The sequence below is a fragment of the Podarcis tiliguerta genome (assembly GCF_965153285.1).
Source record: "Podarcis tiliguerta genome assembly, chromosome: 11".
NCBI classification, from domain to species: Eukaryota; Metazoa; Chordata; class Lepidosauria; order Squamata; family Lacertidae; genus Podarcis; species Podarcis tiliguerta.
This window is the reverse complement of record NC_139544.1, coordinates 49,694,737-49,713,131: the sequence shown is the minus strand read 5'-3', so window position 1 is coordinate 49,713,131 and position 18,395 is coordinate 49,694,737. Positions and strand designations below refer to the sequence as shown.

Genomic DNA, 18,395 nt, shown 5'->3' with positions numbered 1-18,395 from the left:
ACTTTGCATGTTACCTTTTTAATACAGCTGCCTCTTTCCAGGGCTGCACTCAGAAGGTTCATAAGTACAACATTTTGCAAGTTTATCCGGTGGCAGCAAGGAGGTTATGTGTGCAGAAGAGATAGGAGGAGGCTTGAGTGGGGCATTGATCTGGGAGGAGCTTCCAATATTTCGTGAATCTTTAGACATGTGTGCCGTGTTCAAGGGTACACCATGGCTTTCAGTACAGCTGTTGCCATCAATCAACAGATTAATCCACTAAGGTTTAAGTTGATTGATTTGTGAAGGTGAGTTGTAACTGGTGGCCTGGTAACTCCTTCGTTTGATTCTGAGGTTGTTTCAATGACTTTCTAGAAAAACCAATGTGTGAGTTAATTTATGCTTCAGCGTCTCAAAACCTCATCCATGTTGAGGTTTGGGTATTTTTTTATTTATTCATGCAAATACATTTAAGTGCAGCGAATCATTTGAAAGGAAAATACTTGAATTGTTGATAACCCTATTAAAAGTGCTACTTCCTCGTTCTGCTTGTTCTGAGGCAGTAAAAGGGTCTTGGGTAACTGGGTAAGTGTTGAAGTCACCCAGTCTGATAAGAAGGTACAGGGATTCTGTACCCCATTTTCCCAAATGTAAAAAAATCATGAGCTCCAACTCTCATTCCATCTTCTTTCTAGACTTTTTCTCATCTTTAAAAAAATAGAGAGGGAAGTTTTTTTCTCCTCTTTCTTCATTCCATCATGTTACCTAACAGAATTCTCAGCCAACAATTTTTTTAACTGTAAGCAGCATTATGCTAAGTGACATTGCAAATGAATGTTTTTGGGGTTTTTTAAGAAGTGTTAGCTCATAGAACAGGACTCTTTCCTGCCCATCATCCTTGCTGTATTCAGTGCCTTAAAAGGTAAAGGGACCCCTGACCATTAGATCCAGTCGTGACCGACTCTGGGGTTGCGGCGCTCATCTCGCTTTATTGGCCGAGGGAGCCGGTGGACAGCTTCTGGGTCATGTGGCCAGCATGACCAAGCCGCTTCTGGCGAACCAGAGCAGCGCACGGAAATGCTGTTTACCTTCCTGCCAGAGCGGTACCTATTTATCTACTTGCACTTCGATGTGCTTTCGAACTGCTAGGTTGGCAGGTGCAGGGACCGAGCAATGGGAGCTCACCCCGTTGCGGGGATTCGAACCGCCAACCTTCTGATCAGCAAGCCCTAGGCTCAGTGGTTTAACCCACAGCCCACAGCGCCACTCGCGTCCATTCAGTGCCTACACAAACACAAAACTGATTCTGAGCATCAATGGTTACATCATTTGGGACTTGTTAGTGTAAATGAAAGGTGAGGAAGGCGTGACACGATAGAAGTTTATAATCTTATGCATGGCATGGCGAAAGTGGATGGGGAAAAGTTTTTTCTCCCTGTCTCATAATACACCAGAAGTCGTTGGCATCAAATAAAGCCAAATGTTGGGAGATTCAGAACAGATAAAAGCACTTCTCCGTTCATCAGCACATAGTTAAACTATGGAACTCACTCCAACAGGAGGCAGTGATGCCCACCAACTTTGATGGCGTTAAAAAAAGGATTAGAGTAAAACCTGGGGGACGAGGCTCTGTGTATCTCCTAGCCACAATGACGGTGTTATACCTGCACTGTTATACCCCAGGAGTTGGCTCCTGTTTTCTCTACATTGCTCTCTACTCCACATAGATTTAGGTTGAGAAGCATTGCTAAGTGCTATACTGAGGATGAAGAAAGCTGATACTTTTTCAGCTTTCATACTTTAACTCTTTTGTATGATAAGCTTTATCATACTTTAACTGTTCCAAATACCAAATAAAGGTAAAGGTACCCCTGCCTGTACGGGCCAGTCTTGACAGAGTCTAGGGTTGTGCGCTCATCTCACTCTAGAGGCCGGGAGCCAGCGCTGTCCGCAGACACTTCCGGGTCACGTGGCCAGCGTGACGAAGCTGCTCCGGCGAGCCGGCACCAGCACAGCACACGGAAACGCCGTTTACCTTCCCGCTATAAAGCGGTACCTATTTATCTACTTGCACTTAAGGGTGCTTTCGAACTGCTAGGTGGCCAGGAGCTGGGACCAAATGACGGGAGCTCACCCCGCCACGGGGATTCGAACCGCCGACCATGCGATCGGCAAGTCCTAGGCGCTGAGGTTTTACCCACAGCGCCACCCGCGTCCCTATAAATACCAAATACCTTACTCCAAATACCTTACTCAGAGCTGGCTCTCCAGGTTACTACACCCATTAACTATATTTTCAAATGTCTAGGAATTAGCCATACATCAAGCCATACATCAAGGTGTTTACAAATGCCCTGCAGTGAGACCAGCAGGAAGGATCTTTTCACAGTTGTTGGCCAACCAAAACAACCTAAATTTGAAGTTTTTTCTGCTGTGTAAATTACTGACTGTTCACTGGCTGCTTACTGGTTGTTCATCGTAGCATACCAATCCCTGTGCTTTCCAGTATCCTAAAGTCAGTGGTGTTGTTGGCAACAAACTACCAGATATTTTATGTCTGAATAAATTTTGTCCAGAGCAATGTAAGAAATTCTGCACCTGAACACCATGTTTTTGGTGGTGGCTGGTCTGCTTTTGGAATGGCTGAAGTTGAGAAGAAGCTGACTTAATGCAGCAAGCCCAAATGGAAATGAAGTCAGTATTTCCAGGGCTCTTTGGCCCTGTCAGCTGGGATAAGACAAGGCGGGGCAGCGGGGAGAGAGACACCAACTGTACTTGGCTGATTGCAGTAGTAATCGTTTCAGAGTGATGTGCGTATTGCCTCTAAAACTTTTGCCAAGAAATAAAACTCTACAGTTCTTTTGCATGACACTGTACATTTGTGTTGGCCCGGGTTCTTGATATGTATTCAGTACTACGGCTAGATAATTTGTTAACAAGGCCTTTTTAACACTTTGGACAGATGCACATACTGTTTTCAATCTTCACGGTTAATTATTTGATTTTGTATTAGATGCTCGAACACCCTGACTCCTAATCACTCCTCATTGTTGGAAGTCCATTATATTCTAACTGTTTGAGTGCTCCCGTTGACCTTGAACTGACATTATAAGCTGTGTCTAATCTTTTCACTCTATATTTCTAATGCTTCTTTTCTTCCTCTTTTGCCCCCTCCCTTCTCTCTTTGTCTGATCTCTGATTAGCATCACAATGGGGCTGCCTCTGAGTCCAGCAGCTGACTCCGCCCGCTCGGCACGACACGCTCTCTCACTCATTGCCACGGCCAGACCACCCGCCTTCATAACAACTATTGCCAAGGAGGTGAGCAAAAGAACTTTTCCAGGGTTCGCTGTGCTCCACTTCAGAAGGAACAATCGCTTCCTTGTTTAACAACAAGAAACATCTGAGCGTTCACCATATATATATATATATATATATATATATATATATATATTATATATATATATAAATTATATATATATATATATATATATATATATATATATATATAATTTTTATATATTTTATTGTATGCACTGGCATACAAGTGCAATATGTACACAAGTTTTTGCGTGTGTGTGTTTTGGACACACACATTATATATATGTGTATAAAGAGGGGCGGAAAACAACCAGACAGTGCTTCAGTCAGTCTCCGAATCCATAAAGTAATCTGCAGAGTAATTTCATGTGTATATTTATTTGGGCCTCGGGCTCTGAGCTGATGACAATATTGTCAACTGTACTCAGAAACAGAACACTGTCATATATTTAATCATTGCTTTGTAACACTGCACTGTGACTTAGAGCCAAACTAGACATTTGCTTAGTACATAGCATGCAGTTTCATATCTGCTTCCCCACCCTGCACATATACTGGTGGATATGTGGGGGGAGGCATTTTTTACTTGCAAGGCAGCATGCAGGGGGGAGGATGCTTTACCCCCCCCCCCACTGCAATTGGAATGGAGAGCCCCACTGCCATCCCTTGCATGGGTCAGAGTCTTAGAAGGTAAGTCCCTATTAAGAAGAAACAGGCTCTCAAGTAGGAGCTGGGAGGGTCTACCTTTCTGAGTATGAATGAAGTATATGATATACCGTATTATTCGCTCTATAACACACACCCGACCATAACACGCACATAGTTTTTAGAGGAGGAAAATCCGTAGGCATGCCACCCGCAGGCATTCCCTCCATAACACGCACAGACATTTCCCCTTACTTTCTAGGAGGAAAAAAGTGAGTGTTATGGTGCAAAAAATACGGTATATGGAATGAAGGGCCTTTGTATATATTCTTTTTCTTCCTTCTTTATCTTTTCTGTCTCTCTATTTCTTGATTTTTCTTCCGTCTTATTTTGGTTTTTTGTTATTCTTTGTTTTTAGACTAGTTTGACGTTTATTGTATTTTATGTTGAAAACTTTCAATTAAAAAAAAAGGAATGTCCCTATTGGGAGTGAAGGGATAAGCTCTCCTTCCCATCACACTGCCTTCCCAGTGGCTTTTGCCACTCCATTGCTCATTGTCCCTCTGTACATATTCTCAGAGCCACCCTGTCTGTGTGAGAAAGCTTGCCAGTACGGTACACGCAAAGTACCGTATTTTTCCGTCTATAAGACGCCCCATGTATATTTTGGGGGACTCCAATTTGAGAAAATGGAGATGGCCCAGAGTTGTGGAGCTCACCAGATGTGACAAAGCGTCTGCCCGATAGCCACCAATAGCTGGCAAGCGCAAGCACAATTGACGCAGTGGAATCAAATCCACAGCAGCCCTTGCCACAGCCACCAATCACCAATCCATTGAACGAAGTAGCAGCCAATCCAAAGCAGCCCTTGTCACAGCCACCAATCACCAACACAATTGCCGCAACAGCAGCCAATCCAAAGCAGCCCTTGCCGCAGCTACCAATCACACACCCAATCGCCGCTGACAACCTCCTGCTCGCGGCTGCAACCATTCGCCCATCCCCCCTCTGCACTACCCGTGTATAGGACGAGCCCTGATTTTGAACATTATTTTACAGTAGAAAAAGGTAGTCTTATACACGTAAAAGTACGGTGTTTACTAATCCATACTGACTCAGCTTGAGAATTCATCCTGAGTTGCGAGCTGTCATTTTGACCTGGTTGCCCATTATGCACCAAGCATGAGACTTATTCCTGATCAGTTTATCCAGTCAGAACTGTTAGCATTGTGAACATCCTCATTCGCCCCATGTGCTTTGCAAAGGAGGAAGTCATAAGGAAGAACCCACTGATACTCATTATGAGCACTTAGGAGAAATAATCACTACCAATTAGAGCTTTCCTAGTACTTTTTTCTTTAAGAAAGAAAATCAGTAAAGTCCTGCGCTAGTAAACATAGCTGTGACTTTATTGCCAGGAAATAAAGTGAGAATCCAACGGAAAGGGTTAAATGTATTAATTGCTCGAGTTTCATAGACATAATACATATAATCTACAAATGCGAGCAGATGTTCTTCATCCCCATTCTCTTTCATTAGTGTTCAGTGGGATGACTCTGGCCTTCGTTCTGTTACACCTGCCTTCCATTTTAACTCTGATAATTTTAAAGAGAGAGAGATAGTTACTGAATAGAGAATACTGTGTTTGCCACAGTTTCTAGATCATTCACCCCATCCCCTCTCCCCCAGCTACCAACAGTCCTTAGTGCATGTGGGGATTCACTGAATTACAGCACATGCAATCCGATTGAGATTTCTTTTTGCATAGTGTTTTAGATCTATGTGCCTTGCTAACCTGCAAGAGAGAGACAAACGGAAGACTTCAGCAAATGCCCTGTGAGTAGCAGGCAGGGCCAAGGATGGATATCAAAAAGGGAAGACATTGGTGCCCCTTAGCACACAAGGACCAGCAATGTGGAAGCCAAAAATCCAGGGAAATTTTTGAATGTAAGCATCCCTAACAATCCTACTGTTTTTTTACAGGTGCACAGGCACACTGCTCTCCAAGCAAATACTCAATCTCAGCAGAATATTCATACCAGTACGTTGGCTCGGGCCAAAGGAGAAATTCTGAGAGTTATTGAAATACTTATTGAAAAAATGCCTATGGATGTTGTGGATCTCCTTGTAGAGGTAAGGCCATCTTCTATGAGCCACGTTTGTGTTTCTTGTTGGGCAATTCGATGATCGTGACATTTGCGCAGGCCTTTCAAGGTCCTGAAGGCATTTGTGCCTATGTTTGACCTGGTTATTTTTTTAGAAGAAAAGACAATTACGTTTTCATTGGCTCACCAGCTGGTAAAATAAATCAAAGCCTTTGCAAAGCACTTCAAGGAGGTATTTCATGATAGAGAAGATGCTTTGCATTTAAAAGATCCCTGATTCAATCTCTGGTTAGGAAAGACTCAGACAAAAAATTCAGCCCCAGCCAAAATACTGCCCTAATGTATACTGTATGCCTATCACATGAAGACTCCACTTGATAACTTGTACTTACTATTGCTATAGCATGGTGAGCCCATTCACCTTGCAGTACTTCTAGCATCAGTCTGGAGAATCCACATTTCTTTGGCAGTCATCACAGTGCTGGATACAAAGCACACACCACCGTCCCCCAAACAGTTCGGAAAAACAAAATAGTGAGCTAGAGGGGAGGGACAGGTCATTTCCTGGAGGCTTCTTCAACCTGGCCTCCTTGTGTTACCCATAGCAATGTGCACAGGTCATTTTGCAATACACTTCATGAACTAGTTCGGAAGATGGTAAGGGGTGTCCAGAGTAGAATCAACTCAAGAAAAGAGATGGCAGAAAGCATCAGAGATGGTGGAGAAGAGGGGACAGTAGATGAAGATAATCAATGAACTCAAGCCACAGAAAGGTTATGCAGAGGGGCAAGGAGAAGGTGGCAGGTAAAACGGGCTTTGTAGCTCATTTTTGTTGAGTGGAAGAAGTGACTGGTTATAGTAGTTGGTGACTGAGTGGGAGATGTTGGAGTGATTGGATAGAGGTGTGGCGGTAGAATGGAATGAGTGACGTTGAACAAGTAGTAGGTTTTGTATGATTGCCTAAGGCAGAATCTGGGTGTGACACATAGTATTTTGTGAGTCAAGAGACTGCCTTCGCAAGAGGGAGACTGTATTCCTGATTCTAAAGATGTTTCAAAATGTGCTGCTGTATTTTTGGTTTGGGGAATTTTATTGCTCCGCAGAGATTCCTGGAGGGCATTTATGGTGCTTGGGTTGGCACCTCCTGCTAGCTGTGCTGGCGAAAGCCTTTCTTCAGATTATCTCCCCAAAGAGGAAAGGGGCCATCCTGCCAACCAGACCAGCCCATTCTAGTGTTATGGGTAGTGGGGTCGAGCTGAGCTCCTATTAAAAAGTTGGAATCTCTTTTTCTTGTCCATTGGTTCAAGTCATGCCCTCTGAAGCAGCAGAAAACAAGCTTGCTCCATATTTTATGTGATAGTCCTTCAGACAGTTGAAGACAACCATCATACCTCCTCTCAGTTTCTTCTTCTCCAGGCTAAACACCCCCAACTCCTTCAACCATTCCTCATAAGGCTTGGTTTCCAGACTCCTAATCATCTTGGTCACCCACCTCTGCACACATTCCGGCTTGTCAGTTGATCCTTCCTATGCTTAGTATTAAAAATTCTTACATTTTTGTTTTTGTATACTTAACATTTGTTTTAAAATTTGCTTATAGGTTATGGACATCATCATGTACTGTCTTGAAGGTTCATTAGTCAAGAAAAAGGGACTTCAAGAGTGCTTTCCAGCTATTTGCAGGTAGGGTCACAAATTGAAAAACGTGTGGACACAGAGACTGGTGATGAGCAGATTTTGCAGCTGTTATAATTCCTATCCCTTCCTGTTACTATAATTTATTGGCATTAGGCAAATGAATAGTCTGTCCTAGGAAAGTTACAGGGTTTGGATCAATTTACATTGACTCCTATCTAAACCAAAATCATGGACAGAAGCTCATGGTCAGTACTAAGTTGAAAGTTCTTTGGAATAGCTCATAATGTGCCAGCTTTTGTTGGAGGAATGGGACATGGAGGAAGGCGTTAATTTCCTTCATGAGCACAAATCATCCCATGTCTGAGATAAGCCAACAGGTGCATGGTCAGCCAAGCCAGTTGCTATGGAAACAGCCCAGTGCCATCTATGTAAGTGATTAAGGCATGTCAGTTCATTAGTCAGTCAGTGAGTCTTGTGAAGTGAATTGAAGTCTGTGTTACATCTTGGAACTGCTGAAGCAGCAGAAATACTTTGTACTTGTATATATATGTGTGTTTGTCTGTATCTGCAAAGCCTACAAGCTGTATGTATATATCCATGTCCAGAATGGTATTACTGAAGCCTTATCTTCTGCAGCAGTCAACTGTTTTGGACCTTAAGCTGCCTCTGTGTGGTGACTGGAACTGGGGGCAACTTACGCTGAGGGGGTATCTCACCTCAGATTCCCAACAACGTTTGGGCATGGTGAAGGATCATTTCAGAAAACCATGCCCTCCTTTTTCAACTACCTGTTCTTATGGTTTGGGTAGCAGTGGCTATTATGGCCTCCACATGGCATAATCCAGATTGGAGTGAGTGCAGAAAAAGAAAGCAGGTTTTTCTATCTTCACTCTGGCATCTTCAGGGTAGAAAACATTCAAGAAAAACAGTGCCAGCAGTGAGGAAAAGCAATGGCTTCAAGATTGCATCCACAAGAGACATTGATACATGGCCATACAGCCCACACCTTCCCATGCTATGATCTCCATAGGGCCCATGGCAGGTTTGCTGCCCAACCAGAGTTGATGTGAAGATCCAATTGTAAGGACCATGCCGCCATGTGTATCTTCAGTGTTAAAGTTCTATTGCTCCTGAAGATCTGCTTTAGAGGTTTTGATATCAGACTATCAGACTGTTGGGCACATAGAGTAGGGTCTTTCGAGCTGTGGTCCCTCAGTTGTGGATCTCAATTGCAGGAAGAATCAGACAGGCCTTATCCTTTGATAATTTTCAAACAATTCTGTCACTTCCTGGAATAGCCAAGATACCTTCCTGGTGAAGTGGTGGGCCATTAAGGAGAGCAAAGGAATTGACTTTGTATGAGCCAGCAAATGGGTGGGCCTCCCTCAATTGGCAGGTAGTTAGAAGAAGAAAAGGCAGAGTTGAGAAGAGAGGTTGGACTGATGTGAGCTAGAAGCAAAGCGGCAAGCTGGAAAGACAGAGACAGAGCAATGTTTAATTTTTGTTTAAATCCAAGGCTGTAGCTATGGGGGAATAAGGCGCTCTTGGGGCATTAATGCTGTGGATCCCTCCATCATAGGCTAAGGTTGTATATATGTGTAAATAAGCCACATATCATGAAAACACCACAGTCTCCACTGTCCAGTGTGGTGGACAGAGAGCCAGTGTGGTGTAGTAGTTAGGAGCAATGGACTCATAATCTGGTGAACCGGGTTCGATTCCCCGCTCCTCCACATGCAGCTGCTGGGTGACCTTGGGCCAGTCACACTTCTCTGAAGTCTCTCTCTCACTCACCTCACAGAGTGTTTGTTGTGGGGGAGGAAGGAGATTGTTAGTCTACCACTCCTTAGGTTAGTGATAAAGCGGAATATCAAATCCAAACTCTTCTTCTTTTTCTTCTTCTCCGTCATTCGAAAAGGAAACACGAACCCTGGGCAAGCGCCTGAAACCCCTGGAATCTCACACCACTCAGAGATTGGGGTGTCATGCAACAATATTTAGGCAATGCTGGGTTCTCATGACAGTGCTAGCTTTTGAGCAGTTTTTTAGAGCAGATGATTAGGCTAATATTGTCTGTATTTTGATGCGTATTTTCTAAGCTGCTTTTGGGAAGATTTTTTAATTTTCAAAGTGGGTAATAGATCTGTTAAATAAAAGAGCACAGGTAGCGATTTCAGTGTAGCATGCTGTGAAAGCAAAAAGAGGAACGGCAATTCTTATAGGGTGCGCTACTGAAAATCTGCTCTGCATCACATACTTGAAATGCAAAGGCAAGGACAAGTTGGAATTAATGTGAGAAAACTCTCTATCCTGGAGGCATGTTTAATAGAGACACATTGCCTTTTAAATTGTGTTAAATAGCATGTATTATATCTTATTGTACGTAATTATGGCTCCTATAAAAATGATACAGCATTGTGCTAATGACAGTACAGATTAGCTTTCAGACCAGGAGAGATTTTTTTTAAATATGATTTTGCTTTGTAACTCTGGAAGGAATCCAAGTGGAAACTTTTGACATGATCCTCTTACTAAATATTTTAATATGATAATGATCTTCCTGCTATACTGATTAAATGTTCAATTGCATACCTGTTGTGATCATATAGTGCTGTCAGTTCGAACAATATCAAGGCATATTCCCCCCCCCCCCCAGCTGAGCTGTTATTTTTTGTTATTATAAGCCATGATAACAGCTGTCTCCTAAGTAAAGTGTGGAGACTAATGACAATTCCATTGTCTTCTTTTCAGCAAGGGAGGGGCACTGGAGGCAAGAACACTAGAGGCAATACTCCAATAAGAACAAAAGCCATTCCAATAGGATTTGTTGTTAAGATCCACTGTCCTTTTTGCTTTCTGCCACAATGGCTTGTTGAGGGTCATGGTGTTCGACTGACCTATAGTCTTCATGTTAGCATGAGTCGGGGGGGGGGATGACCTGTCATGGTCCTCATGTTCAAAGTAGGTTGGTGGTCACATGCTCCTCTACTCCCAGACCCTGACATACCCTTCCCCATCTGTCGTGCCCAGTCATCACTTACTTGTGACTCCTCTCTCTGTGAGAAGACCCCTCATGACAATCCCTGTGTTGAAACATAGATCTTAGAGACTCTTTGCCTTCACACATGGTTCCTGCCACAGCTAAAGCAGATCACTCAGTAAGCATCTTTTAGACCAGAGGTTCCCAAACTTATTTGGCCTGCCACCCCCTTTTCGGGGGGGGGGGGAATACTCAGCGCCCCCTGGAAATCTACCTTCTTTAAGCGAAGGGGCGGGACCGGCATCGCAGCATGCCAGCCATTGGCCAAATAGGCAGGCAAGCTGTGACCCACTTCCTGGGCCTGAGTGAAGCCAAAAAGGGTTCATCCAATCCTGGTAAACCTTCCTACCTCCAGCACCACGACCAGATCCAAAGTATTGGCTTAGAAAAGGTGTTCCTTTGTGCATGGAGGAAATGTCTCTTCCACAGTGATGCCTAATGTCACCCATGTGCAAAATCCAGAAACAAAGAGAATATGCTTTGATCAATACAGCGGTACTCTCACATGCAGATTTATTAGATCCGTCTGTTATATTAGAACTCACAGATTAGATCAACAGATATTTGTAGCCACCCTGACAATTTGCCTTTCCACTTCCATTCTTCTATTACAAGTTGGCCTTGGAGGGAGGCAAACTGTTGGAGAAGTAGTTTGGGGGTGGGGTGGGGCTACTTGGAAGGGACACCACCCCCTTCCCTTCCAAGTAGCCCTCCCCAACCCCCACCCTGCACACACAGAGAAATTACTGGTTTGCAGACTAATCTTCTCCCCTCCTTTTATTTGAAATTGTAATAATCTTTTAGACTTTGCCTTTGTTCTGGTCAACTTCATGTTCAATGAAGATTCCCATGCAATGTTGTTTACCAGAACCAAGGCTGCCCTGGAGCATCCTTTGCAGATCAACGCAAAAAAAGTTAAATTGCAAAGCAGTTCAGCCGCATTGAGAAGTAAATTAGTTTAAACTCAAGGAAGCTCAATTCCTGGATCTTAATAAGGGCGAGCATCTCATTTTAGCAAGCATAAATTAGGCGCCTTGCTAAAACTGTGGCCTACACCTTATAGTTTTAAAAGTCTGCACATTGCAGACCTGATTTGGAGCATCTACATTTTCACTCTGTTTTTGTAACTCATGTATGTATGCTTCAGTGGTGGTGAGCCTCATATTTCATATTAATTGCTATCGTTATCTAACTGCGCTTCAGGATTGCAGTGCACATCAAGAGGACAGTCAGCCAATGTAATCCACATCGGCTTTCCCACAAGTAGCAGTGGGGATGTCCCATTTAATCTGTAACGTAAATCATATAGGGATATGCGTCTTCATCAGCTTTCTTGAACCATTTGTTGCACAGAACTCTGTGGGTCAAATCCAGTATCTATTGACAGTGTTTTATTCAGACCGATATCTTCTGATATTTTGGCTAATCTTGTATTCTGACTCCTGTATGTGCCATTAAAATGCCAGACAGGGATCCTGCAAGCTGAAACAATACAATAGTAGTAGAAATTGTGTTAGGCATAGGGTAATGTAGTTTTTGACATTTTGAAAATGTTAGGAGTAGCAAGGCCTCCTCTTGTTTAGGCCTTAATTCAGCCAAATCTTCAATACAATCATTACCATGAGCCTTCCTTTAAAAGGACTGGTATCACTGAACTGTAGTTGTTTGATATTTGGGATTAAAATTCAGTGAGGAGCTACAGCTGAAGAATCAGTGAAAAGAATGGTAACAATATTGATGGAGTATCAGTGTTTATTCTAGTACATCCTTGGTTTCTCCAGACTTTCCCTGAGCTCTGACCTTGATTTACGTTTCTGAACCCCCCAATTTCCTGTTGTTTATTTGTTCCGTGTGGTTTTTTTATTTTGACTGTTGCTTTGGTTTCATGTTGTGTTTTCGTTTTGATGACATTGTTTTTATATTGTACACCGCTTAGAGGTTTTTTTAAAAAGTGGCTTATAAATGATTTGTAAATTAACTAAATAAAAATACAAGCGCTATAGTTGTTTTGGGACGGGGAGGGGGAGGCAGATGGAGAGGAAACAGGAAACAAAATGCAACTCAATGAAGAGAGAAAGTTGATTCCTAGGAAACTGAAGTGAGGGGATTGGGAATGCCCATGGTGACAGAGAGGAAGCCAGAGGAGAGGGAAAACACCAGGAATTCTGACCTTAAAGGTCATCGTGAAAAAGGCTGTCCATTCAGCCTCAGGTCACAGTGAATCAAACGTAACAGAAGGTGTGCTTCAGGTTTCCACTTATATGCCCAGTTCTTATTACTTGAATCTTTCAGATCAGGTCTCCAGGATCCAATACCTGAGTTCGGTCAGGCTGCCCAACCTCATCTCCTAGAGTCAACAAAAGCATCAGCAGCCAGTCTGATAGGGAGAATGCAAGTCCACAGCATACCCCACCACCACCACCACGGAGACCTCCTTCTGACCTCTGTTTTAGAGCTCCAGTTTAACAGGCTGGTGAGAAGAGAGATTTCTGTGTGAGATTCCCTAGGCATCTTTAGCTGTGTGCACTGATTTCTGCACATCCCCATTTCCTCTTGCCAGCACTTGGCAGCATCTGTAGCCAACAAAAGGCTGCTTCTCGAGGGAGTACAGAAGTGTGAACCTAAGTGTTCACTTATGGTTGCACTTGGGTTATTGTAAATATTTGGAATCCAATCTTATTCACTCTTTAAATAAGCATTGCCTAGTTTCCCCCTCTATTTATTTGTAAAAATAGACAATGACTTGAAAGAATTACCATAGAATGGCTTGAGTCATGGCTTATTTTATTCCAGATAAAATAGGTGTTAAGCAAACAGCTTATTTATACCAAAGGAAAGGGTGCCTGTGTCCCAACATCACCTTGAGGTTGATTATTCAAAACAAGTGCAAACATTGCCCTTCGCTATGTGAATTTATTGGCCATGGCCTGTCCTTCTCAAAGAAGTCATATCATATGTCAACTTTGAAACTGTGACAGTTCACAAAACACAAATTCTATGGAACCTCTTAAGTATAGATGTATGAATTTCAAATTTATTGCTTAGCCAATTGGCCATTACAATGCAATAATTAGATCACCAATGACTGAACATGACCAAGCATTCACGATGTAATTGGCAATTCCAGATATAATTTAAATCAAATAATTGCATTAACTACAATTACTGATATGACAAATCAGCAATCTATCAAACCTATCAAAATCATTCATGTTAAGATAAAATCTTGTCCAAGATAGACATGTTTAGAATAAGTGAAATTGGCTAAGATAAACTTACTATGAATGTTTATAACTGGAAAGTTGGCAGTATGAGATAAAATCTATCATACTTTAAGAAGACCTAAGATGGAGAGTGGCAAATACGTAAATAGATAGTCCACATTTCAGTAAAAGCATGTCAAAGAAAATGGATCATCTATTATTAGTACCATTGCATGCACACCATCTGAATGCTTGTAGCAAATATTTTTAAATACTCTCAAGACTGTGTTTTTAATTTATGTATTATATTTTAAGAGTTCTTATAAATTTAGTGGTCAACTGGCTTTAAAAATATATATATGTAAGAAGGAAATTTTGGGAAACCAGCTAGAAAAATATTTTTGTTCCTGTTCTCTGAGGAATATTCTTCTGTATTGACTCTACTAATATTTTTGTTGTTGTAGTTGTAAACGATTCTGTTTCCTATCTTGATTGTCTAATGTTCGGCAAGCCACATTTCCTTCCCTTAATTATTCTATCAAGAAGCATTTTCAGTTATACTGTTTTCTTAAAAAAATAAAAATATTGATATAGAGTAACACCAGTAAAAAAAAATACCAGCATACAAGACCTCAGTGGTAGTAATGCAGAAGAACAGGCCTCTGCACCAGCTATTGCAAATTGTCAGGGGATTGTGCACACAGAAACACAGACTGAATTCATACTAAGCCAGAAATCCTGATTTAATAAGCTGATAGATTCCTGAGCGGCAGACAGGTCCTTTGCAACCACTTTGCTTCTTCCTTTGTGAAAGTTAAAGGTAAAGGTACCCCTGCTCGTACGGGCCAGTCTTGACAGACTCTAGGGTTGTGCACCCATCTCACTCAAGAGGCCGGGGGCCAGCGCTGTCCGGAGACACTTCCAGGTCACGTGGCCAGCGTGACATCGCTGCTCTGGCGAGCCAGAGCCGCACACGGAACACCGTTTACCTTCCCGCTAGTAAGCGGTCCCTATTTATCTACTTGCACCCAGGAGTGCTTTCAAACTGCTAGGTTGGCAGGCGCTGGGACCGAACAACGGGAGCGCACCCCGCCGCGGGGATTCGAACCGCCGACCTTTCGATCGGCAAGCCCTAGGCGCTGAGGCTTTTACCCACAGCGCCACCCGCGTCCCTTTGTGAAAGTTAGGATTCATCATTTAACCATAGCTTTCTATTACGTGCAAACCCAGCCTGGTTCAAACCAAGCCAGAATATCAAGCCAACTTTAAATCAGGACTTCCTATCCTGGCTTGTTCTGAAGTCACAAACCATAGTTTTCAAGTTTGCACGTAATGGGAAGATATGGTTAAGTGCTGGATCCCAGCATGTTCAGCCATGCACATGGAGGGAGGAGCCAGGGGGCTGCATGCTGGTGCATGCTTTGCTTATTATGCCAGGATGTTTGGCTTAGTATTGCATGTGAATATGGCCATACTGTTTTGGAAATCCCATGTAAGTAGCACAAGCTTTAAAGGGTGTTTATTTCAATTGCATGAATTGATATTCCACTCTTCAGTATAAATATTTCCAGGATGGTTTAGAACAGGCTTCCTCAACCTTGGCCCTCCAGATGTTTTTGGCCTACAACTCCCATGTTCCCTAGCTAGCAGGACCAGTGGTCAGGGATGATGGGAATTGTAGTCTCAAAACATCTGGAGGGCCGAGGTTGAGGAAGCCTGGCTTAGAACAAAATAGAGAATTATAAAATCATAAGACCTACACATACACACAGAAAGATAAAACAATAGATTAAAAAACTAGCACCATTAAAAGACACTCTCCTCAAATTAAACTAGTATGAAACTGGTAGAAACTTGTAGTGCTGATATATCCCAAGTAGATCTCTGTGTGCTGGACCATTGCCATGAAGAAGGATCAGGAATCAATAACTACAGTGGTTCTTGGATGGCACTTTATTGTGTCATCATTAACAACCCACCGCCTTTTTGTGGGAGAAATTGCAAATGCCCAGAATGCAAGGTTAACTGTTAATATGACCCTACAAAATTGCCCCCAGCTTTATATTCCCTTATAGGTTACTCTTCGTTGCATTTAGCTTGGTAGTATCACAAATTGTGCAAGACAGCATTAGAGCGAAACTGCATTACTGTGCACAGAAGACTTTGCTGGTGCAAACTGTGTGTGAAATTATGCTCCCCAAATTCTATTCAATCCCAATCAAGAAAGCGCAGAGCCACCTGTTGCTTTCTCCCTAATCTATTGTTGTACAAAAAAACAAACTGCAGCAAAGCAACATCTTAGAATCCTTTTCATTTTTGTTGCCTGTGTTTTGTTCAGCCGTATTAAATAATTATGGACAACCTTCAGTGCCTCAGGCATCAGAATTCCTTAGACTAAAACCTCCTTGCTCTTCAGAATCGCCTTTTCAGTACTGCATTGTGTTTTGCCCCCCACTGCAGCTGAAAAATAAAAGATGCCAGTATTTGCATTATAATCTATTATTTCCTCATCATATTCTTGTTTTCATCAGGAATTTGTTTCTCCCTGGTACCATCTTTCCTGGAAAGGAGGTTGGTTAGGGCTGTTTGCAGTACTCTTCTATATCTATCTATCTATCTATCTCTCTTCCAAGAGAAGAGATTTTGGAATGCCAATGTAAGCAAGTGCAGTTAATGTCAGCATCGCCTACACAGAGCCATGCAGGAACAGACAGAAATCACCCACCTGCTTCTGTGCGGTGGTGGCAGGAGGGGAAATCCCTTCATATAGTGGCCTTCAGTGCAGAAAACTGTAGTAGGCAATCAATAAACCAATGATCAGCATTTGATTACCAGATCACCACCTAGTTAAACCATCAGCAGTAATCTACCTGTAATCAGTTGCATGTGAAAAGAATGAGGGAGGCAAAAAATATTGTATCTAACCTCCATATGGATGCTGTATCCTAGCTCCCATTTCCTCTCACAGTGAAGCCAGAAATACGGAACTGTGTGCTGACACGAATAATGTTTTTTTCGCTTGCTTGGGTCTTCGGTGCTGCATATGCTTGTTATTCCTCGATTGTAGCCAGAGTTGTGCATATATCCACATTTGAATGGGCTTACCCTTGCAAAAGGAGTGTATCACAGAAAAACAAAAACACACAGGGGTTTTGTTAGCCAGAACTCACAGGAACTCAGTTCCAGCACCTCTCAAGTAGGCGCCATTGCCATTCTAAGAGAACGAGGGAGGTGTTCAAGGTTACTTCCGGCTCTTCTTTTTCTAGAAAAATAGCACTGCTCCTAATGGTTGCCATTGCAGTGCAGCTTGCAGAGTTTGACCAGGGAGACCTGGGTTCAAATACCTGCCCAGCCACAAAACTTGCTAGGTGATCTTAGATGAATTAATGCATTATTATTATTATTATTATTATTATTATTATTATTATTTTATATTGTACTTTCAACCTCATGCGCCTTACAGGGTTGTTGGTAGGATAAAATGAGATTAAAAGAAAGGGGTGGATTTGCATTGCCAGACTTTAGGTTATACGTTGAAGCTGCATGTTTAGTATGGTTAAAAGACTGGATTCTTTTAAAGAATGATAACCTATTAGATATAGAACGATGGGATAACATAGTAGGTTGGCATGGTTATCTGGGTTATGAAAAAGTGAAAATACATAAGGGTTTCAAAAACCATATTGTTAGAAAGGCAATATTCAAGGTGTGGGAGAGAAATAAAAAATGATTAGAGCCAAGAAAAACAAACCTGTGGTGGATATCACCAATGGAGGCAATGGCAGTTAAAAGGAAAAACATGAGTACCAATTGGCTGACATATAAAAATTTATTAGAAGAATGAGATAACCAACTAAGACTAAAGGACTGTGACACATTAAAACATATCGGCGTAAACGTATTGGCTGCAATATCAACAACTCAACAGAATTTTCAAACCAGATAAAAGGGAAAATGGGTTTTACAAGATACTTTCTTGTCAGTGTTTGTAAAAAGCAAAAAAGGAGGAAAGGGTTCTGACGTCCCTTTGTCTCCTCAGCCTGGTCCTCGGACCCTTGTCGGCACAAAAGAGTCCACGAGAATATCCTTGCAGAGTTTTATTCTTAAAAGTCTTTGTGCAAAACACGACTGAATATACACACCAGCACTAACTAACCAACCAACCAACCCACCCAAACACCAGCAGCCAAACTAACATTTCTCACTCTATATATACAACTTGGTGCAGACTGCTGAGTCATGCTGACCCAGCTTTTTTCGCATTAAAGAAACAGCGGCCATTTTAGCCGTGACATTTCTGAACTAGATAAAGAACTCCTCTCAATAATGAAAAAATCTGTCTAAAATGTATAAATTATTATTAAATAGGCACCTAAAAGATGAAGAGGTCAAAGATGTAATGGTAAAATGGGCACAGGATTTTGGACACAATATAGAGCTAGAAAAATGGGAAAACCTTTGGAA

At 42.2% G+C, this 18,395-nt stretch overlaps 1 protein-coding gene across 5 annotated transcripts in view; it reads left to right on the top strand.

Annotated features, from left to right (window-relative positions):
• The window catches only part of WDR7 (WD repeat domain 7), a 221,697-nt gene that overhangs the window by 156,456 nt on the left and 46,846 nt on the right, over positions 1 to 18,395 (top strand). For all 5 annotated transcript variants that reach the window (XM_083402630.1, XM_083402629.1, XM_083402633.1 and 2 more), the window contains 3 exons: positions 3,183 to 3,300; positions 5,929 to 6,078; positions 7,651 to 7,733. In XM_083402630.1, the coding sequence (XP_083258756.1) occupies positions 3,183 to 3,300; positions 5,929 to 6,078; positions 7,651 to 7,733 (351 nt within the window). The remainder of the gene's footprint in view (positions 1 to 3,182; positions 3,301 to 5,928; positions 6,079 to 7,650; positions 7,734 to 18,395) is intronic.